The sequence below is a fragment of the Xiphophorus maculatus genome, chromosome 4, assembly GCF_002775205.1.
Source record: "Xiphophorus maculatus strain JP 163 A chromosome 4, X_maculatus-5.0-male, whole genome shotgun sequence".
NCBI classification, from domain to species: Eukaryota; Metazoa; Chordata; class Actinopteri; order Cyprinodontiformes; family Poeciliidae; genus Xiphophorus; species Xiphophorus maculatus.
In genome coordinates, this window is record NC_036446.1 from 4883059 (window position 1) to 4907941 (window position 24883).

A 24883-nucleotide genomic window follows, 5' to 3' on the forward strand; every position below is an offset into this window, starting at 1 on the left:
ACACCCTCAGTCACTTCATCCACATGGATGACATCAACGTATATATGAAGACAGAATGATCAATCTGTGTGCATATTGATCAATTCCGATTTTTTTTGTGAAATCAGATTTTTTTTTTTTTGCATAACCCCACAGCTCACATTGATTAATCTTTAAGCTGTAGTTCACGTTTCCAAATATATGCGATTCAAGTGTTCTGAAGTGTTTGCTGAAGTAAACAAGGATAGTAATGGTGGAGCACGTCTTGCAATTTCAAAGTTGTTTTCCAACAGAAGCCAACACATTAACAACTTAATTTGCATTTCATCCAATTTGCATTTCACAACCATCCTGCCATTTGTACATTTTTGCTGTAAAAATAAAAACACTACACCTTTGTGAGCTCGCCCTCCCATGTGGACCAACTTCCATAAGAGAGGTACTTTAGCTTATTAGAGGCAATTGTTGGCTGCCTGGAAACCACAGAGATGACTTCAGATGACTGTAAAACATGTAACCGCTTCTTTAGATTACATGTTTTACAACTTTTCCAACAGCTTCTGTTTTCCAACAGAAGCCAACACATTAACAACTTAATTTGCATTTCATCCACCATGGTTGTTTTTCTTCCTGCATCTGGATAACAGCATGCAGAATAGTGATGTTTGTCAAGTAAAGGTTGGATAAATGCCACCTGGCTGTAAGACTCTGATCACATTTAAAACAATCAGATATGAATCGGATTTAGGACCACATATCAAAGCAAAAATGGGATCTGTGTTGTTAGGACTGATCTGAAAATATCCGATACAAGTTGCATTAAAGCAAAAAAAATCTGATTTGGGTCACTTCAGTCTGCAGTGTGAATGTAGCCAAGTTTAATACAATCCAATGTTGTATTATGTTTTAAATGTCTGTGTCAACATATTTTCTGTCCTGCCAGACTGTTCATCGAGTTGCATCAGAGTAAATGTGTTGATATGTGGCTGAATGATGGCTGCATAATACGACAGGACACAAATCTGCTTTAACAGTTTTAAATCAAGAATAGTTCACAGCTGAAAAAGATCCAAAACAAGAGAAATTTCACTTACAACACACTGAAACAGTACAATATATTCTTCATAATTACAAATATTACATTACTATTTATATATGGCATTTTTGTATATTTTTTTCCATCATTTCCACTGCAGTAAACTCTCTGTTACCTAGACTGGCTCTTGAAAAAGACGTTTGGACAAAAGAAAGTCAGCTAGACTTTAATGTTGAAAGTGACAGAAATGTAACCGTTGAGATGAACAGAAAAGTCCAGTAATCTTCAAGTATTTATCTTTAGCTTACATACCTTTATTCTTTTGTAAAATATACGATGCAAAAACCCATCTGTAAAATGATCTAATTAGAGTTGGACATTAGACAAGATGTGAAAAAAAATGTCATTATGTCACTTTGCTTTAACTACTGTAAGCTAAAAGCAAGATACCATAAGATAAATGTAGTAATCCACTGGTTTTCTGTAATGATCACCAAGGCCCTTTGTATATTTTAACATACACCTCCAAAAAGATTACTTGTGTCGGATAATAGGTGACAAAAAAAAAGTGCAAAAACATATACAAAAATATTTTGATATTTTTGTATGACAGTCAAGGCTCTTTACTTTCCATGACATTTTGCATCTTTTTGTGAAGCTATGGTAAAAACATGTCAAATGCTTTTACATAAATGGCTGATATTTTCTTCACTTCTATTCATTTAAAATATTTTCCTTTGCTTGGTGTCCCTGTATTAATGCCAACACCCTGCAATAATTAAACCTGGGTGGTTTCTGTCTTAGGTTGATTGAATATGTCAGACCAACTTGTCCTCTAAAGCTGCATTGTCTTTTGTACCATTTCTCTTCAGGATAATTAGAAGTTACCTGATGTTCATTTCCCGTTCATCTTGTTCTACAGCTTACACAACAGTTTCCTGTTTCCAGAGAAGCTGGTTTTTAGGGTGTGTCTTTCAACAAAGTGATTCATGTGTATTCTTGCTGGCATTTTTTAAGATTTTTATTTGCTTTCACGTTAACACTTGACAAGGTGAAATGATTGTGGTGTCAAGATGCTTATCTTTGTTTCGTTCTTGCACAAGTTGCCACAAGTCCGTGCCTTTATGTTTTATTCAGTTATTTATTCTTAAATGGACAATAAGAAATACAATTTGGGTAATTTATATTTTTGAGCAGAACCAGGTAGCCCCACCCCCTTTCAAAAATCACTTTGTGCCTTTAACATATTTTTTTTCTTGTGATTAATAAACAGTTGTTATTTTCAACCATATCCATCCAAATCAAAACACAGTTGGGGCATTTTGGAAACTCTGAATATGACAACAGAATTTACTAATTTTATCTAATCTGTAAAATGTAATATAATAAAAACTAAATGTCAACAAGCACAAGTAAAAAAAAAACTTGGATGCATACATTTATTTTAAGTTTTATATAATTTAGCATCTTTTTACTTGTTGTCCAGCACACCTCAGAGATATTTACACTGACATAGCAGATGGATATTTAAAGAACAAATCTTTTACACTGTATTTTACATTCATACCTGCATGTTGTTCAAACAGATGTCAGAATGTTTTAATCCTCTCAAGTAATCTTGTTTGATTTACCCAATAGGTGAAAAAATTGTTTTGTCAAATAAGTTATTTTATCAGGCTAAACTTCAAGAGCCAGGATATTGTACAGCAAATTTGTAATACGGTGGCATAAAGAGCCAGTGACAGTGAAACACTTCAACTTCTTAATCCTCAGTCAAACCCGTAAACTAAACGCACTCGGTGGCAAAATATGTTTACTGAGAAAGTTTAAAATTAATTAATATAAAAGAGGCACTACTAGTGAAGATAAGAAGACAAACAGAGCTTATAATTTGTTCCTTTGCTGGCACCTCAAGCAACAGATTGGGTCACATTTAACAAAGAGCACAGTGTGTTTGATATTCAGGAAAAGCAAAACGTGAAGCATTAACTTAACCTTTATGGAACATAAATTACAGCTGCCTAGCTTTGCCCTGCATTGTCAACCAAAGATGTTCTTTACCCTACACAGTAATTGCACAGTGTTATTGTTTTTTTTAATCGATTTAGATCATTGGAATATGTGTTGTAAGTACAACTCAGCTACATCTACAGGAGATGGTGATTACACTGCAGTACAAAGTGTGATGACAGAATCTGTAAGACCATTTTCTTTGTTTTGGATGCAGGTCAGCTGGTATATTTCATCTTCTCTGCACTTAAAACTTGTATACAGACATAGAGCCTGAAACTTGTACACTTTCAGCATCCTAGCCCGTTTAATCAGGTTAACAGCAACCAAAATGATTCAAGAAAAACAAATAGGCATCTACAGTACTTTCCTATTTCACTCCGAAACATAATTTCAGGCATTTTCCCGCAGATTAACTTATATCTGACCAGTTCAGTGTGTTTGATAAAATGTGAACCAAGTTCATTTCTGTCAAACATCAATATGACCCAGAATTCAGATGGAATCTTTAAGCTAACTTTCAAAACCTTATTTTACGGTGGCTTGTGGATATAATCTTATACAAGGTTTCCTAAAAAAATAAATAAATAAAGTATCTGCACTGTTTTTTATTTGAGTTAATGTGCATTTTGAATGGTGTTCATTATCTTACTGTTGTAGATATACAGCTCCCTCATTTTCCAGAAGTAAGATACTATTTTTTGCCTTAGGTGCATTTGAAATGTGAAGGAATCTAGTGCTCTCATGACAGAGCTGCTGCTACAGGCTAAGTATTGTTCCCACTGCTGCAGAAGTACATCAATTGTGCTTTGCATTTATGGACTCCACCTTCAAACTCTCACCTTTGCATAATGTTTTTCTCCTTTGACTCATTTCCATCCCCTGCTCCTGCACAAATTGTCACCCTGAAAATACTTGAATGAATCCAAAGGTTCCATGAGGACACCGGTGTCCTTATGACAGCTAAGGGGTTTTAAATAGTCATTGTATGTTTGTTAGAGATGTTAGAGTCATTGTTCTTCTTATTCCCTTTTAAATATTTGTCCTTCATGCACATTTATGTTATGATACAGTGTACTGTACAAGGCTGTGGTCAAAGGCGGGGTTACTCCAGGTAAATGTCTTCTGTTGGACACGAGAACTCTACAAACTCTTTGTAGTACAACTGGAATGCTTTCCTGAAGAAGAGAAAAGAAGAGCCGTCATTTCTTACCTTTATTTGAATTTACACACTCAAATTTTTGAATCGTAGCATACAATTTGAATTATAACTAATTCTAATCTTCAAGTATATGATGGACTGCTGAAATTAAGTATTGTTTGGTGTGGTTTGGTTTTTATTTATGTTATTAGTTTTGACATTTTCTGTCATTTCCTTCTATATAAAGTTTTAAAAGTGTCTTATCATTTTTACCAAACTTAATGTTATTTTCTGTTTTATCATTTATCTACCTGTGATGTTGTGAAGCACTTTGGTCTGCAGAGGTTGTTGTAAATGTGCTATATAAATAAACTTTGACACAACTTCACTCTAATCCGCATGCAGTTTAAAACGAGAGCTGCTTTTTTTACTTTTAAATTTCGATTGTAAGTGACAGAAATCTATGGATTGTATTTATACTGAGTTAAACTAGTTGTGTCAACAAATCAATTCGCTTACTCAGCCTCGTCTGCTTTTTGTTAATATATCTGTTGACATGTGAAACAAGACACTGAAATGCCTTTGATTTGAAACAATCCATCAAGAGACTTACAATATCACCAACTACAGAAAAGCAATACACAAAACAATACAGCGCTTTGCAAAAGTACTTATAACCCTTAAACTTTTTAAATATTTTGCCACATTAAAACCAGAAACTCTAATGTAGTTTATTCACCAACACTGATAGATAAACCATTACTTCCTTGCAGAAATGGTATTGTGTCATATACCAATAAGTGGCTAAATAAAATAAAGATAATACAGCATGGCTATGAATTGGAAGGAAATGGGTAAATATTTAATCAGAAAATGGAGAATGTGACAGGTCAATATTTTACCAAAGCATCATGTGAAGTGATGCATTGCTTCTAGTAGAGTTGCTAAAGGGGTCAAATTCATTAAGTAGTACCTCATGAAACAAAATAAAAACCTTTACTTTAAAAGTGTTAAAAGGATTTGGGCACTTTTTGAATTCACAAAATGACATTATACCTCTAAGTCTTTTGTGAGTGTGTGTTGCCTGTGAACATCAGTTTTGAAATCTCTTCATGTATCCTCAATTGGACTTTAACTGGGCCATTCTAACTCATAAATATGGTTTTATCTAAATGAGGGACATCAAATTCTAGTTCTCAAGCGTCAGTGCCCTTCAGGTTTTATTATGTTTGTACTCCAACTAAGCTGATGCAAATAAATGTATTACCTCGTCATGTTAGCTCGTTCTTCAGAGGCATGTTATTACACCGTGTATTTCGCTCCCTTGTGTTGGAAATATCTAAAGCACTAAAGCACGGACTTTGGACACCATTAATCTGAATAAGTCTGTTGTAGCTCTGGCTGCATGTTTGGGATTCAGATTGTTCACCAGGATTTAGCCATGTCCATCTCCCTTTACCTTTTAAAGCATAAATTGGTCAAAATACGTAACTGTGGGGATGGGGTATCTAAGGCACATTCAGATTGCCTCAATCTACACAGTGTTTTTTGCATGTAAGCCAATAAGCTATGTTTTGGTCTCATCTGATTAGTGCACACTCCATGTGCCAATGCACATGGAGTGTGCATTGGTACACACTAAACGGTCTTTGAACAATGCCTTCCATCTTCTCCTGCTTCCATGAAGGTCAGATCTGTGGAGTGCATGACTTGGTTGTTCTGATGTTGTTATCATCTTCACTGATGTTTCTTTTTGCCTGGCATGTGAGTTTAGGTCATTTCTTGGTAAAATCATAGTGGTATCGTATTCTTTCATTATCAGATTAACACAAATAAAATAACCTTTTTGTTGGTACTAGTGTATTTGAACACTCAACACAGTCATGGTGAGTAAGGGGCTTCCTACCTTCTGCATGGCTGCACATATTTCTTGGTAAGATCATAGTGGTACCGTACTCTTTCATTTTCAGATTATGGCTTGAGTAACGGCCTGTGAGACCTTCGAAGCCTCCGACATTGTTTTATTATTTAACTTTCACAAATTTATCCATGAACATGTTGACTTTATGCAGAAAGACACAAAGCCAGGATTAGAACCTGGGGCCAACTTGCACCATCATGCAGCTACTCTATGTCTTAAAGACATTCATTTTCAAGTTTACTGGTTACACTGGATTTTGTTTGGGTATCGGAGTAAATGTGATTAAAAATAACACTTTTCAGATTTTACTTTATTAAAATGACTTGAATATCATGTATAATGCTTATTCCACTTCGGGTATTTACTACATTATGTTGTAATATGACAAAATGTGAAAAGGTCCAAGTGATATAAATACTTTTGCATGTACTGTGCATCAAAGAGTGTTTTTAAATAACTAATCTAAAGTTATCGGATGTGCACCAACTTACCCAATTGACTCGGCAAGAGGTTTGGTGGAGTTTTCAGACACAAATACGTGGCAGGCAAATCTCTGATCTGCTGGGTGCTTAGTGATAAAACCAAAATACCTGTAGGGTGAAAAAAACAACATCAAACAGGATATGAGGATCCCACTCACCTTAATAGTTTAACATTTTTGATTTGTTTTTATACAGTGACACCTAGTGGCAATTTAAAGCCACCACATATGGAAAGTAAGAAAAGGGAAAAACTTACTTGCTGTTTTTAGGATGGTAGCCACAAAAAGAAACATTCTTTAATTGGAAGAAGTGACTGCACTCGTTACTCTGTTGACAAGACACAGGTAGAAGAGGGAGAATAACATTTCTGATTAAAATAAAAAACAACCCCCCTCGATAAAAAGTCAAAAATTACACCACATGTACTTGTTTCTAACTGTGCTTGGAATGGATTTGAGTTCAGGATCTCTGGTTGGACAATTAAAACAATTATGTTTTGTTTCAATCAACTATAAATTTATTTTACAATGATAACAGAATCATGCTTTCTTGCATTTGATACTTTTAAATCAAGAAAATATCTAATTCATATGCAGCATATAACCACATAACATGACAAAGTTTGGTTCTATTGTGCTTTGATAAAATGCTGACCTCTATAGAGTTTTTAATGGTTTCAAAAGTCCTTGAAAGAAGTTACTTTTTGTGGGGAAAATCGGCCAAATTTGATATGCTAGATTGCATGTTTATATTTTACATGGAAAAGAAAAAGTACCAAAAACAGTCTTACTCTGTCAGAAGCGTAATAATCCTCTTGAACTGCAAGCTTAATTCCTTTGACGCTGATCTCCAGGACACAGAAGGAAGGTGGGTTGAACTTGACTGTCATTCGTCTGTTGTTGGCAATCTGAGGGACATGATTATGATTTACTTAATAATATTAATTAGAAATTCATCAAAGATAAGTTCTTAGGTTAATACACCTCATCAACAAAAATAAAATAACCTTTTTTTGGTACTAGTGTATTTGTACACTCACAGGTAAACACAGTCATGGACAGCGAAGGGCTTCCTACCTTCTGCATGGCTGCACACAGAACATCATTTCCTTTGTGATACGGCACTTGGACTGAGCCAAGGAACTTCAAGCGGTATCTGTCCATCCACTCACTGCTCTTAACTGCAAAGAGAGGAGAACAAAATAGCAAAAATGTATGAACAGAAATTAAAGGCAGGAGGAAAATAAAAGCAATTGAAAACTTTACTGATTGCCAATAAAACACTTCAGCATTTTTATATAACTCTGATAAAAAGCAGGATTAGTTGGATTCATTCTTTACTTTAGTGTTTCCAATTTTACTGTACAACAAAATCAATTTCATTAACTACAAGGAGAGGAGGTTCCTACATGTATTTCCAGCAAATCTGATAGAACTTTTTTTTTCATGCACTTGAACTATCTTCATTCAAACATCAAGTTAAAGATGTTTTGGAATGATTTTCTAACTTCAAAATTGAAAACCAAACACTTTGTAGGCAATACAAGTAAAAGTTGGCATTGTTTGCTGCTCTTTCAAAATTACTGTAATTTTAACATCTGGACATAACAGCTGTGAAAGTACCTTTGTAGCAGTCAGTGTCCTTGTTCACCTCTATGGCGTAGTAGGCGGGGAAGATTCCATGCGCACCAGTTCGCATGTTGTAACCCTCGTACCAGTAATCCTCTCCCTGGACCTCCACCAGCAACGGGTCATCCACCTCCAACTCCAGCTCATCATCATGTCGAGGCACAAACCTGTTGAGATTTGTTAAAATTCAACATTTAAATTGGTAACGGAAGAGCAATGACAGTGCAGCGAGTAGGGAGGTGCCAGGCCTTTGGGCTCCCTGGACAGATACAGAAACCTAACAAAAAATTAGGTGGAAATTAGGAGTACAATTTTTAGTGAAAGTCAAAGCAAAGATGTCATTCTTCATAGCACTGTTTTACAAGATTGAAATAAAACAAAGACAGCTAAAGACAGCTCTCCACTTATTTTTCACAAGTTATCTTTACAACTGCAGCACAGCTTGATTCTACAGGAAGACAGTAAAGTAAGCTTCTTTTTGACATTGCTTCAAAAATATTTCTGTATTCTTTTAGATGATTGTTACCCAGTTTTTCACACTGGGTAAAGTTGCTAAAGATGGGAAGGAAGGAATGAATATATGAACGCTTTTCATCTTTAATGCTAATGACCACTTATTTTTGCAAGGTAGTACAGCAATGTTTCACTGAAGAGAGCAATCTTACAAAACAGATTTTACATGTACTTTTCCTACATATGTAACATTTATGTTAGCATGAGTCTAAAAACAAATAGATATGAATTGACATAGAAACTTTGATAAACTTACAATAACCTAATTTCAACAAATCAATCAACAAATGCAGTTTATGCCTGCAATTTAAGTTTTTAATTATGTAGAATGTTTAATACATTTATTCTTTGCATTATTTCTCATACATTCTAAAGCTGGACATTGAAAAGGCATGTAAATTTATCATAAACTTTATGCTTAAAGGGTTGTAAATCGGCTTCAGACGTGCATATCAAAGGAAAAGCTATTTTGAAGCACATCTGCTCCTAACAGTTATTGACTGCCCAGTGGGCTATGTAAGGACAATGCCCCCCTGCATCATATGATGTCTTGCTAGATAAAGACGCTCTTGTTCTGTTGGCTGTGTTGCTGTTGTTTTGGTCCCTGCTTCCCACTGCCTGGAACAGCCTGAGGTTTTCAGTAGCAGCTGGAAGCACTCAGTGCTAACTGGGGTGAAATTGAAGCTTTTTTTTCTCTGTACTTTATGGAGAGAAAAGGACAACATAATTGCCATACTGAGATAAAAATACAGACACAAGTCTTATTTGAATTTGCCACGACTGATGATTTATGACAAATATTTTTGGCAATCCTCAATGAAGCTGTAATGGTGTGGTAAAGCTTTACAGTCATCCCCACCAAGTTAATAATTTGTGCCATGAATAAGAACTGGTGATATGGATTAAAATATGTATCTCAATATTCTCAGGGAAGTATTGCAATACACATATAAGTGATGATAAAAAGCAGTTAAAAACTCTTTCCTGTCTTTTTTAGTGATATATGGTTAGGGCTGTAATTCACTGCAGTCCAACTACTCTAAAAAACCTAATCAAAAATATGTAACAAGAAACAATATGCAGATTATTTAATAGGCAACTTCAGGACACCAGACACAGTAAAAGGCGAAGTTTTATTACTAAAAAGAACATGATAGACTGCATTTAATTATATTTTAAATACATTAATATTTGTTTCTGGTGTCTTGGAACAGTGGAAAAAAATAGTCAAAATTTTGAGGTATGCAACATCATATTATAAAGTTTAGTGTCAAAAATCTGCTGATGAAATATTTTGCAATAACAATGAATGTACAATAATAGCCGATCTCTAGTGGGAATGAATTAAATGAGGAAATACACTTACTTTTTCTATTCAGTGTCATTGGTCTTTGCAGTAAGTAAATAATGTCATGTCAACGGCAGCAATTTAAGTATGAGGTCAAATACAAAAATAATGTATAATTTAATACAGACTAGTTCATCCCTCATTCATGCAACTCTTTATAAAACCGATTGTTGTTTCAGTAGTAACATTCGAGCTCAAAGTTACTTCCATTAAATATGATGAAAATGAAATTATATGGATTAGACAGAAATCCTTTTAGCACAGATATAGGTATCACAAAACAATATTTGATGGGAACTGTGTGTTTTTGCCTTACCTGTATACTGCTCTGTGGGTCTGATCTTTCTCTTCCCCATTTATGATACAAGAATATAAACCAAAGGACTCAGCACCTTCAATAACAAAAAAGAAATGAGAAATATGAGGAAAACTGACATAAAAATAAGACTTTACAGATTACAGTGGCAGTTTTTAATAGGCCCATAGTGCAACTAAAAAAATCCAATTAAACTACAATCAGGTTACTTTTAAGTACAGAAGGATCATTAAGAGTCCATAAATCACACTTTAATTGGATGTGAAACTGATGAGTTTGTGTATTTCTACCTACATTCCCTTGAGATTACTTGCTTTATTCTGAACTGGGTAGATTAATTGAGATTAATGGTTGGTTCAAAACAAAGACTGAGAAAGTCGACTGACTGACTCCTGTAAGACACTTTTATGCAACAGAAGGAAAGTGCCTTCAGTTTATCATGTTACAAAGACTCCAGGATGTTTTCAACTTAAAAGTGCTTTAATTGTGACAAATTTGTTTTTATGTTATTTGAGTAACATAAAAGATTTCAAAAATGCTCATAATACAAAGGACAGTAAACCAACACCAGAGTACAATACAGATGGCATAGAAACATTGCAAACAACAAAGCCCAACTGAGAAATAGATGCTTTCCATGCACTCAATGAAGAAATTGTTTCAGAAAGAAGCAAATCACTGCCAGATGTTGTTTGCTTTTATGGTGTTATGTTGACTAGAAAATCAAAAGCTTTTGTTGCTAGGATCTACCAATTAGCCAGAATATTCATATGGTTTAAATTTAAATGTTCCTGGTGACACTGGAAATCTATGCTATATGAGAACACTCCGAATTCTAAGTATTTATATAAGGCATTATTCAATTCAAAAATACTTTATTAATTCTGAAGAGAAACTAAATCAAACTATTGCTATAAGTCTAGAATATAATGTTTCCAGCTTAACTAGGCAAAATGGTCAAATTATTATTTGGGAAACAGCTTTATATTAGGGGGTGAGATCTCTAAAGGAGGTTATGCACATGGTTTTTTCTCATGTATATTGTAAGTAAATTAAGATAAAGTCAAATTGTTTAGTGTCTTTCAGCTTATACACTGTACAAAGGTAGATTAATGGTAGGAGGGACTTACTAGAAGAGCGAGAACGACCATTCATGAAGACATTAAGGAACTTCTTGGAGAAATGCAGATCTTCCTCTGGTGTTGAGTCTTCAGAGAGGCAAGCTGTGGCTTCCCTCTGCGCTGCTCCGGTCTGATGGTTGTGTTCCTCGTCTTCATCTTCCTCGTACTCCTCCCCGATGGCCGACTCATATGGAGAGGAGACGCAGTTATCGTAGACTGTGGCTGAGTCACTGTCATCACTGTAGCCTTGGTAACATTGTCTGAGACTGACAAGCTCCAGCTGAGCGTGCTCATCCACCACTAGTGTGTATTTCACCGAGTCATATGTTAGGCTACTGGCTTCGGAGCTCATGGTAGTCCTTAGTATGGCAGGTTTACTGCCACCACCGTCTCCATTTCCTGCTGTCTTTTTCATCTTCCTGTCCATCATTATTCTGTCTACATCCTCATCCTCACCACAGTAGCTGTCATCGGTGGCGTCCACATATTCTACCGATGAGCCAGCCCTCAGCATGGCACCTGCTCCTGTCCCCTTCAGGCTGAGGTCTAGTGCGACAGAGCCTTGTGCTGAAACAGCCATGTTGGGTGGTGTGATGAGAGACTCTACACAGGAAGCATAGGAAGGTGGAGGGACGTAGAGCTCGTCCTCCTCAAAAATGGAGGGGTTGGTCCGGTCTGGGAGGGGCTGATAAGGAGGCGGTCCCTCTGTATCGGAGCTTATGGACATGCGCCCTTGCTCAGTCTGTTGCGAGAGAAAAGGTCGCTCCTGAACATTGGGGGGTTCCAACGGGTCCGCTGATCGTTGCACTGGAGTCAGATAAATCTCCTCTGTGGGTTCCAGATGAACATCCGCCTGGTGGCGAATCTTTTCTCGGTGGCCCGAGCTGTCCGTCTTACCCGTTGGGTACAGAGGAGCGGGTGTGTAGTTCTGCGGCGGTGGTGGTTGGGGTGGTTTCTCCTGCAGCTTGGAGCGAGTTGCAGCCCCTGAGCTTGAGCTATGCGAGCGCCCCGAGGTGTGGCTGTGTCTGCAGGGGGCGTCGGTGGAGGTTCCTCTGTCTTTGGTCTGCGCGGCCCCACCCTGCACCTTGTCCTCGTCGCTCAGACAGCTGTGCTCTCGTGGAGGTGTGAGGTCACCTACAGGAAGAAAGGATGCAAACAAGGCCATGCAGACAGCCACACAGACAAACACACAGCCACACAGGCACATACAAAGGCCAGGCACACAAAGAAAGTAAGTACACATGATGCAGACATGCAGACGGGAGAGACAACAGAACGCAGAGCCACGAAGACGAATGGACATGGCAGTGAATCCACAAAGACAAAAGAAAAACCAAAGCAGAAAGAGAGACAAGTGGAAATGGTAAGGCAATGCTAGGATTACACAGATAAATCCCCCTTACTCATCAAATTCAGAGCTAGGATAAGGTGCCTGCTGTGTTATGTCACATGTTACGTCATAATCCATCGCCAGTAAATCAAAGCATTATGTTATCATTCTATCTTTCACACAGTATTGAACTGTGATGAGACAGCTCCTTCTGGTCTTTTCTTAAAATAAAATAGAAATGCATCCACACAGAGAGCATAAAGGTGATCTGGTCAGACAAAACAAAAATAGCACTTTTTGGCCTACATGCAAAATGCTATGTTTGGCAAGAACCAATACATATTGTTGGTCACACTATGCTAAGAGGATGCTTTTCTCCAGCACTTGGGAAGTACATCTTCCCAAAAACAATAAATAATAATCTGTATAATCTGTAGAAAAAGAAATTACTTATGAGCATTTAAAAAACACATATTAATCTATATTTGTTAAAAACAAACAAAAAAACACTTTGCATTTCCTTCAGCTAACTCCACTCACCATTGCACAAATCCAATCCAAGCTACTAAAGATACAAATACAGCAAGACAAACCAAATTAAAATTAAAGCTGCAAGCAGCCTCGGGCGGCCCTCGCAGCAAGCGCCGCTCCGGCCTATTGGCCACCGCGGGGGTTCCGGCCACCGCAGAAGGTCTCGCACAATTTCCAGAGCCGCAGCCAACTCCCCACCGCAGAAGCTCCGCCGCAGTTTTCAGCACCGCCGCCCGCCAGCCGCCGCAGAAGCTGTCGCGCATTTTCCCCGCCCGTCCACCAGGCGACACGCGTGAATGCGTTCGGCAGCGCTCCCCGACGACTGTCAAAAAATCTGGCGCAGATCGGTCGATGCGTCGAGGAGATACAACCCATGTATTAACTTAGGGGGCGCAGTGGAGCCAAATTACATTTCAAACCCGTTGGGCTCTTTAGAGGTGAACAAAGGTCATACAGATCCAGTTTGGCGCCAATCGGATGATCTATGCCTGAATAAGAGCCAAACGTATGCATATGGCGAGGGAATGATATTCGCCATTTGGCCACGCCCACACGGTTCAGCCAGCAGCGAGCATTGACAGAGTTTATCATCCGAATCATCTTGATTAGGTCAAGAGAGCCATAAACGGAGCTTTCCAAGTAAACAAACGGCACTTCCTGTTCTGAGGGGGCGGGGCTTATATGACGTCATAATATGATGACATAGGGTCGTCAAGGATCCCACCAGGGTCACTCGTGCAAAGTTTGGTGCAGAAGCTATCGACCGTTCACAGTAAAATACAAGACTTCCTGTTGTCAGAGGGCGTGGCCTACGTGATGTCATCATTTGACCATTGGATATTATTGGACACAAGATAATGATCAATAACTCAAACTTTGGTGTCTCTGTGAGTTTTTGTGTTAGAATTACAAATTATTTAATTTTTTCCTTTTCAATTCAACATTGAACTGTCATTCCGTAGGGCAATGCTGCCCTCTGGTGTCGAATTACTGAAATTACTGAAATAGTTTCATTATTTCAGTAATTCGACACCAGAGGGCAGCATTGCCTTACACATGACAAAATAATCCCCTTTGTAATTGACTGTGTAACATATTACACAGTCAATCACAGGGGATCTTTGAGCCCTGCTAATCCCCCTTCAACATGCTCCAAAACTCACCAATTTGATAACTTTAAATCAAACATGCCTTATGATCAGACTGACCGAGTTTGAAGCCGATCAATCGAAATCCCTAGGAGGAGTTCGATCAAATACGAAGGCTGTAAACGTCAAAATCGAGGTCAAATGAACTTCAATCTAAAATGGCCGACTTCCTGTTGGGTTTAGAGCATGGCTCTAAGAGACTTTTTTGTACGTCCCGACAAGATACACATGTGTACCAAGTTTCGTAATTCTAGGTTTCAGCATGGCTTGGGGCTGTTCATTTAAAATACTCTAGGGGTCGCTATAGAGAAATTAGGCCACGCCCACCAAATTTTGTTATGAATTCCTGTCGGTGGGTGGATAATGATCCATCCTAGTGAGTTTGGAGCAGCTTGGCCCGAAATTGTGGAATTCAGAGCCAAACGTATGGCAACGGCATCACAGGTCACTTCGCCACGCCGCCACACCCACCTGCTATGTCAAAGCCGGTCAGGGCTTGAATCCACAACACACCAACATGTCTTCTGTCTCTGGACACAGTTTCATGTTGATTAGGTCAAAGGGCTAAGATAGCGACCGTTCACAGTAAAACATGACACTTCCTGTTCTCAGGGGGCGTGGCCTACTTAAAAAAATAATTTCACCACAGGGTATTTTAGAACACCTGATGACAATCAATCCCTGAACATTTGGTCCCTCTATGTGTTTTTATATAGGAAATATAAGAGTTTCGTGTTTCATGGCGAGTAGGTGAACTTTGACCCCTGCTAACCCCCCTTCAATATACTCCAAAACTCACCAATTTGATAACTTTAAATCAAACATGCCTTATGATCAGACTGACCAAGTTTGAAGCCGATCAATCGAAATCCCTAGGAGGAGTTCGATCAAATACGAAGGCTGTAAACGTCAAACTCGAGGTCCAAAATGGACCTTCAAGACAAAATGGCTGACTTCCTGTTGGGTTTCGACCATGGCTCTAAGAGACTTTTTTGTACGTCCTGACAAGATACACATGTGTACCAAGTTTCGTAATTCTAGGTTAAAGCATGGCTTAGGGCTGTTCATTTAAAATACTCTAGGGGTCGCTATAGAGAAATTAGGCCACGCCCACCAAATTTTGTTATGAATTCCTGTCGGTGGGTGGATAAGGATCCATCCTAGTGAGTTTGGAGCAGCTGGGCCCGAAATTGTGGAATTCAGAGCCAAACGTATGGCAACGGCGTTACAGGTCACTTCGCCACGCCGCCACGCCCACCTGCTATGTCAAAGCCGGTCGGGGTTGGAATCCACAACACACCAACATGTCTTCTGTCTCTGGACACAGTTTCATGTTGATTAGGTCAAAGGGCTAAGATAGCGACCGTTCACAGTAAAACATGACACTTCCTGTTCTCAGGGGGCGTGGCCTAAGTGATATCATCATTTCACCACAGGGTATTTTAGGACACCCGATGACGATCAATCACTGAAAGTTTGATACCTCTATGTGTTTTTGTATAGGAAATATAAGAGTTTCGTGTTTCATGGCGAGTAGGTGAACTTTGACCCCTGCTAACCCCCCTTCAACATGCTCCAAAACTCACCAATTTGATAACTTTAAATCAAACATGCCTTATGATCAGACTGACCGAGTTTGAAGTCGATCAATCGAAATCCCTAGGAGGAGTTCGATCAAATACGAAGGCTGTAAACGTCAAAATCGAGGTAAAAAATGGAGGTTCAATACAAAATGGCCGACTTCCTGTGATAGTTGGCTTTTAACATTAAATGTAAGTTCTGAGTCTTTTGGTGAGCTCTACAAGTGTACCAAATTTCATGTCTCTACGATGAAGTACGTTCATACCATTGTGTCAACAGAAAATTGCTAGTTGCCGCCGTTCAGCAATTTTTTTTGCGATTTTTGCGACAACCTTAAAATTCAAAATTTTTAAATTTTCTAGTCGCCACCGCCAAGTTTGGTGAGTTTTTGAATATGATAAAGCCCCCAAAAAGGCTCCTCTTTAGGGGGGCAGAATCGTAATAATAAGAAACAGTACAGATACAATAGGCCTTCGCAGCGCTTTGCTGCTCGGGCCTAATTACACAAATCCTCACCACAGTCGAAGGAAACTTCAACTGAAACAACCTTACTCAGAAGCAAGCTTTGTAAAAGACACATTTACAAAGTTTAATGTTGTTCTATAAAGAACCAGTAAAATGAAAGCTCACCTGTTTTAAGAGGGGAGGACGAGCCTGAAACTTTTTCCTGCCAGCTGTATTTCTTTCCGAATGAGTTGTTGTTTAATGTGTCCTGAAAAAAGAGGAAGGGAAAGGATTGGTGAGAGGAAAAGATGGATATAGAGGTAAACTTAGAGAGACGACAAAAAGGAACTATGTTAAAAAGTTCGAGGTGCCGGTATATAGTCAACGACTTTTGTGAGAGCATTACATGCACGAACACACATACACACACACAATGACTCAAATGAATGAGTGGGGATTTCTTTTGTTCGTGCTTCGTGGCATGCATTTAAAGGGACACAACCTTTTGTAAAAGATTCTGGGAGCACAAAGTTCATTCACACAGAGCTGTGGTTAACTCAGTTTGAATTAGATGTTAAAATTTTATCTGTTCACGAATTACAACAGCACTGTTACTGTATCATCTCAATAGCAATATCATTTTACATCAGTGATGACTAAATAGTGGTATTAGTGGTAAAGAAAGCATCATAGCTGAGGCACATTATCTGTACTTTCCTCATCTTGTAACAATAAATGCAGGCAAAAAAATCTCAGAACTATTAAAAACCCCAATCCTGTATGCAGCTTAGTTGTAAACTGTAGTCTATTTAGAAATCTGAAACTCAAACCCTTGCTGACTAGTCACCTTCATGCTGACAGTCACCTTCATGATTGTGGTGTTGGAAACTAGCTTTAGCCTATCTAAGAGGAGTGGGAAGGGTAGAAGCAAAGGAATTAGTTTTTTCACAGTTTATCTGTCGCATGTTACACTGTCATTATATAGTAACAGTTTAAACAAAAATGTAATAAGTATATGTTTACAAAAATTATCTACTGCAGCTTTAATTCAAGTACACACTATGGGATATTTCCATATTACAAATAATGCATGTGCTGAAAACTTTAAAAACATATAATTTAGATTAATAGGAAAAGACTTTGAATATGGTGTGGTAATACACCACATTACCACACCATATGGTGTATTACCAATGGTTCTATGAGCTTCAGCCTTACTGTTGGAGCAACAGAGCTCAATTAAATAAAATTGCACAGACAGCAGAAGGTGATCAGAATCACTGAAAATGAGCAGTAACGTTCTCTGCGACAGAATATATCCTAAGAGGAAATAAACTAAGTGTTATGATGGGACAACATGAATGCTTTAAAAACTGTCAAAAAAGATTATACATCAAACTGCTGTTTAAGATCAGCTTTTCATATCAGACACATTCAAAAACTATGTTTGGGTTTAAAAGAGTTTTATTTAATTTCCAGATATAGAAAAACACCAGACAGAAGAACTGGAAACTCCTGTGACCGCAGTGTGTCCCAAATTAGATGCTGTCCTCCTCTTCTACCCACCCACTACACATGAGTCATCGTTCTTCTACATTTACCAGGCGGAAACTCAACTGTTGCTGTGGTAACGAGAGAATCAGCAGGTGGGAGACTGCACCCATAGATCTGGGAAGATAAAGATTTTACCACTGTGACAAGCTGATCATGGCTGGGGAGAGTGAACTCAAAGGAGTCAGTGTTAATAACTAGGATTGTGTTGCTGTAATTAAACTGGATTTCATTGTTGAATGTTTTCCAAGATGTCTCAGACTGTGACATTATGTCTGATGAACTTCATTGTCCTGGCATCTTCTTTTGCACAAACTGATAAAAAAACAGACCATCTTCCTGAAGGGGCAAAGATGAGAAGGTTTCTGCTCCCTAAAATTAAAATCAAGTTTTAAATTTGGCAGGACATAAAAATTAGGATGTGGTAAGGTCAGGAGAATCATTCACTTCACAGCTATTTTCTGCAATGTCACCTCATGCCAATTGAACTGGTTTTGGTAGATCTGCTACTATAAACTCCGTAAAGAAGTTTGTAGATCTAGCAAATCCCTTACTAAAACATGCATGTACTTCAACATAAGTAGTGTGTCTTAACTAGATGAGTGATTAGCCTTAGACTTAGATTAACTCTGAGGAATCCTTTCTGACATGGCCTTCTGTTCCTCTGTCTGTTGGCTCACTGTACCCATGCAGATTTAAAAGGGACAGTCAGAAAATACTTTCTCTGTCAACAAAAATGTGTTTTTTCTCTACTGTAGGCCAGCTTATTTACTTTGTATTTAAGTCTCAGTAGTCTAATGAACTGTTGAGCTCTGCTTAGCTCAAAAAACTCTTGGTTGCTACAAAAGTATGCACAACTAAACATATACACCATGGTTCAGTAGTACAAATCTGCTGACCTGGAAACGGTCCTACTGTGTCTTCTGTCTCCTTTTACCCCCATTTTGTTACAGTACAATGTGAGAGAAAAGGTTGCCTGAAGATTATAAGCACTGTATCCTACTTACTCATCTTGTCTGACTGAAGCTGCTCAACATTTCACTGTTTAAGCCTCAAAAACTGTTAGGAAAAATTAGGTTCCACAAGAGGAGCCTAATTAAATAAAGAAAAAGTTGACTTATTGTGCTATGAAAAATTATGTTTCTGTACATTATAACAAAGATACTTTGCCAAACTAGCACTAAAGAGGCTCACATGAGAAGACAAATATTTGAATATAGCTAAATACAACCTTAATTGATTCCCTGACAGACAGTAATAATCTGAGCAGCTGTGCTCAATGTGGCAACAAGAAGGACACAGACTCCAGCTGCTGCTGCATCGCATGCAAAATAAATTCTTAGACAGACACTGTAAATCAGCCGTAGCAAAGGAAGAATTGGTCTAACTCTCTGAGCAGGGTACAAAGCAACACCTGTTCAAAGATCATAGAGGTAGAAACTAATGCTGGCTGTAACAGGCTCACCAACTAAAGCATTACCATTGGTTTACTATGATGAATCAGTGATGTGTAGGCTGTTTTATCTTCTTAGTGATGAATTCAATGACTATTTGAACTATTGGAAAGCTGAAATGGTTGATAAACTGGAGACACCTAGATGCAGATGACCTAGAAACAGCAATAAGCTCAATATGCAAGTGTAGTTGGTTCATCATTGAAAAACAAAAAGAAAGGCTAGACAACCATCCAAAATTGACTGTTCAAATCCATATTAGGAATAAAAACAATTAGATGATTGTTAAAAGGATATTCCAAACATCTTAAAAGGCTCAGACTTTATTCCAAAATGGTGCTAATTTGTTGCATACAATTGTTGATTTATTTTGGTACTCTATAATCCTTCCATTCATGTTGAATGGCTAGGAATCAATGTCCCTCACATGTTGCAAAATAAACTTTTACTAAGCCATCAGAAAGCAAAACCAGGACAATGGAAGTCGTACTGACCCACTTTCAACATACGCACACAATATCTGGTCAGTTCTCTCAAACAGATAATGCACAACAAATATCTTAGGCCAAAATAAGTTATAATCACAGTCGTACAGAGTGACTTGCAAACAACCAATTACATACATTCCAGTTTGACTCTAGTTATCAATCAATGCGGTCAAGTTTAATTGACTATTCAGGTTAAAAGGTTTTTCATCTAAGGAAACCCAGCAGATTGCATTGACTTTCACCACTTATTCCTCCTGGACAAGCAAGTAGAGCCACAGGACAATCACTTGCATTATGTATTTGATTTTGTAACAATCCTTCATACTGTACAGAGCTAAATAACTTCTATTTTACTGTCAGTCCTGCACTTTATATTTTATACTTATATTCATATTTTATACTGTATTTTATTTTATTCTGGAGTAACCTCACAACATTGGAAGCTCAAAACACTGTCCTGAGCCGTATGCAACGAAATTTCGTTCTGTATACACCCTGTGCATGCAAAATGACAATAAAGTCAGTCTAAGTCAGTCTAAGTCTAAGTCTCTAAGTCTACTGAGCATTAATGGAGCAACAGCTGAATGGACACCTTTCCTTTAATAGAAAGATACGTCCAGAAGAAAATGTGAGGAAACATCTGCAAGAACCAACTGGGTGACATAACTGGGACAATGGTAAAGCTGCTTTAGTTCTCGTTAATGATGAGAAGTCTCTATAGAGAACTCTTGCTTTGCACAGACACTAGTAAATGCCAATAGAATGCCATATGGGTAGAGCCCTAAATATCAAATTGTTAATTTGACCCAAATTTTAATGGCATTTGGCCCATTGCTTAGGGTTCAATTAATTCTGTGAATAATCTTTAACAAGTAAAAAGACCAAGTTTTAAACTGCTTAACCATAAACTGGTAGAAAAATCCTCTACTATCTGAGGCAAAGAATAAAATTTGATCCAGTCAAAATATCTACTGACCGACTATTTTATTAACTTCACCTCACTAGTTCTGGGTTTGACCCGGTTTTTCCTTCAGAACTGTTCTAATTATGCATGGCATAAACTCAACAGGATATCAGAAACATTTCTCATAAATTTTGGTCAATATTGACATGATACCACCACAGATTGGTTAGCTTCACATAAATGATGCAAATCTTGTCAAAGGTGCATTGTTTGGTCAGTTGGTAATAGGGACCCTAAAGTGTGTCAATAATTATATATCCCCCTCAGCACTACACCTCTACTGTTAGTCTGCATCACTGATGAAAGGCAACATGGGTCCATGCTGTAGTGTTATTTACACACTCTGACACTGACATCTAAATAGCTTAGCTGACTCATTGAACCATGCAATGTTTTCACATTCTGCTATTGCCCATATTTGGTGGCCCTGTTCATATTATGTCCATAGGTTGCTTTTCTTAGAAAAAACTGTATATATTGCCTAGATAACTATGGTTCTCAAGCATAATCAGAAATGTACATTCTTGCTCTATTAATGTCAGCAAATAAGAGAAATGACTGACAGATAGAACTCAATGTTTTAATTTCCACATCTTTTCCACTATGCTGTCTATCTCACACAATCTTTTTTCCCCAAACACTTATATGTGTTTGACTACAATACTAAAAAGATTTCCATTTTGCCCTATACTGTTTGGCAACTACCACTAAAAGTATACAATTTGCCCTAATTGAGCACCTTGTAGCACCTTGTAGAGAAAATAGCTCTTCTGTTCTCACACAGACTGACTTACTGAACAAAACCACTCACATCACGAGCTCTATTCAAGCACAAACAGAGATGGGCACCAATGGGAAAAATGTGTCTTGACAATTGAAGCCGTTGTTTGGTCTAGAAAAGACATCCTATCAGGAGAACAACTGTAATGAATTCTGTGGAAATGTCAACTGTTTTGTTCATCCATCCATCCTGTTTTGTTAATCTTTTCTCAATTTTGAAAACACGTTTTTTGTTGTTTAATGGAATAAACACACATAAGGCAGTCAAACACACAAATAATCTTGCTTGTGATTTCCACTAGCACTGTGCTCTGTCAGAAGTGTGCAGGGGTGTGTGTGTGTGTGTGTGTGTGTGTGTGTGTGTAGATAAGATAATCCAGGCCATACCTGTGAACGAGGCACAATAGGGAAGAGGTTAAGGGTCGTAGGTCTCTTGGGTCGGTATGTATCCATGGTAACAGGTGCTCCAGAGTCCTTGGTGACTGGCGCACTTGCAACAGCGGATGCCTTCGAGGTGTCTTTATCACCGCGGTAACCGTCAGCACCGTCAATGAGTTCCAAATGCAGCATCTCTGCCTGAAACTGGCCAACTGCTCCCAGTTCCACCCTCCCCGACATGCTACTGGTTCCTCGCCTCACACGGCCCTGCAGGGATTGGAGGAAGCACAGCGTCAGTCAAAGGAGAGGAAGAGAGAGTGGCACACAGAGAGAGAGAGCATGTGTGCATGGGATGAGGAGATGGAGCAAACCAATTAGAGGCCGTTCTGTCTTCAGCAACAACAGTTGCACTGACAACAGTTGGCCACCTTAAAAACAGTACATACACAACTGATTTATAGAATCCTCTTATTTAATGATAATGTTTCCCTAGAATAATAAAGAATGAAACCTCTCTCCCCTATGTCTAATTTTTGTGAGATGTTCTTTCTTTGCTTTTTTGGTAAGTCAGTGGTTGTACTTCCAATCTAAAATTATGCTCATATTAGGCTATTTTGATTTTAAGAGGTGCTAATACATCACAACCAATGTGTTTACGCTTGGTTTAGTTGAATTCAGTGGCAAGAGAAGAGGAAAAGTCTCAAACTCATCACAAGGGTGGAAGAAATACATGCTAACTTAAAACAATTTATGGATTTATTCCTTTTCAATATAATTTTAGTTTTCCACCCATTTAAAATCCAAAGATAATTGATATGCTTGCTTATGTCTCAACTCTTTATGACCTAAAGTTGTACCCATAAAGCTGTCCTACTCTTCAATATTGTAGGAAGGTACCAATTTGTCATAAATAATGCTTTACCATCATCTTTCTAAACACCAGATTTTGGCATAATTTGATCTTCAGCTAAGCCGGGCTGGAATGTTTTTAAATTCTGTGACATTAACAGAAAATACATCAATGTCACAGAATTATGGGATTACTTAATCCCATAATGAATTATGAAGATGACTGCTTTGCGACAATTATGAGTCCCTCACCTCTGCATTGTGAATGCTCGAAGTGACTGCAAAAATAGTAGGACAACCTGTCTATATATATATATATATTGCTTTAAGCTTACCAAATCACAACATTAAACTCATATGAGCACTGTGAACAGACAGTAGGTAAAAGGGCAATGAGCCAGTTAAGTCTGCTTTACTTATCATCAATTCCCCAGTAGCTGAACACAACACACAGTAACAACACCAACTGTTTCTGTTGGCTTTGACATGGACTTCAGAGTCACTGTAAAGCCTATTATAGTCTTTAACTCTCTCTTTCCTTCACATGCAAAGTCTAGTTGCAAAACACTAAGATAAAGAAAAAGACAACATGAAAACTGTGCAAAATATCTGAATGCGTTACCTTAGCTTCTGTACATTTTCAAGTGCCCAAGTAAAATAAGTCAGATAAATCTGGATTATTTAACAGAGATGTCATCAACAGCTGAGTTTTAAAGTCAACAAAAAACTATTTTTTGCCAACTTACATTTAACAATGTTTCTCAATACTATTGGTATTCACTCAAGCATAGTAAAATAAGTCACTGTCATAAAATAAGTCAAAATCATAATCTTTATGGTTCAGTGTAAATATTACAAGTGAAATAATTTAGATTTTCCATTTGAGCTTCAGCAGATTGGTTGTCAACATGCATCTTTACAACTGCAGGCTGTGACTAAAACCCAGCTGGTGAATGGAATGGAGGTTAATCCACTTCCATTGGCTAAATGTTGCCTTCTAGCACATTTGCATGCAGTGAGGCGCTCATCCCAGATTTCCAAAGGTCTTTCACTTTTTGTCTTTCACCAATGAAGGAAAAAGGCCTTTTTGTATGAGAACAGAAAGTGGTTAAAAATCTGTAAAGGTTTGATCGGATGTTGCAGCCAGAAAAAGATTATTTATACACCTCTAGTAAAGTCTATACTAGAGAGATAAAAATGAAGTGTTAGTACTTAGTATTAACAGTCGCATTTAAAATGTATATGCTGTGAAGCCATGCCACAAGTGGGTTAAAAATAATGATAAAAGCAAAGTTAGTATTTTTTCCATTATAAATTACAACCAAGGGTTAGAATTAGTTTAAAACAGAACTTCCAGAAATGTATCATAAAAAGTTAACAAAAAAATTCTGAACATAAGATGCAACTGTTCTGCTATCTATGACATGTTTCTGAACCCTCAATTCAAATACAATTGGCTGTGAAACATTATATTAACTTTCAAAATAGTAATTCCCCATCTAATGCGGTAAAAAGAAAACTTTCTTCTTTTTTCATTTATAGAACTTAGGTTTTACAATATTATCCATTCATCTATACATTGATCTCTAAATCCACTCATTTACTTTTCAATCTACATTGCTCATCTACCCACATGTCTCATTTTGATAATATGTTGATCTGTCAATCTGAAAGTCCATCTATCTAGCATTATATACATACATTAAATCAGCCAACATTCTTTTTTTTTTAAAAAAAAAAATCAAGCATAATCTCAATCCAACAACGTGTCCATTTATCTATCTGTGTGCCAATCACAGTTTAATCATTTGCTTGTGGTTTCTTGCCATCCGTCTATACTCAGATTCACTCATCCTTTCCTCCTCTTCTATTTTCAGTTCAGCCACCAGA

At 37.7% G+C, this 24883-nt stretch overlaps 1 protein-coding gene across 2 annotated transcripts in view; it reads right to left on the bottom strand.

Moving 5' to 3' along the window:
• Positions 1-1000: 1000 nt before the first annotated feature.
• Positions 1001-24883, bottom strand: part of mapk8ip1 (mitogen-activated protein kinase 8 interacting protein 1) — a 44200-nt gene continuing 20317 nt past the window's right edge. For both annotated transcript variants that reach the window (XM_023332884.1, XM_023332885.1), the window contains exons 3-12: positions 22154-22411; positions 16716-16797; positions 11505-12629; positions 10375-10450; positions 8192-8364; positions 7646-7749; positions 7360-7476; positions 6826-6896; positions 6579-6677; positions 1001-4203 (exon numbers count right to left, since the gene is read on the bottom strand). In XM_023332884.1, coding sequence (XP_023188652.1) covers positions 4131-4203; positions 6579-6677; positions 6826-6896; positions 7360-7476; positions 7646-7749; positions 8192-8364; positions 10375-10450; positions 11505-12629; positions 16716-16797; positions 22154-22411 — 2178 coding nt within the window. In that variant the 3' untranslated portion in view covers positions 1001-4130. The remainder of the gene's footprint in view (positions 4204-6578; positions 6678-6825; positions 6897-7359; positions 7477-7645; positions 7750-8191; positions 8365-10374; positions 10451-11504; positions 12630-16715; positions 16798-22153; positions 22412-24883) is intronic.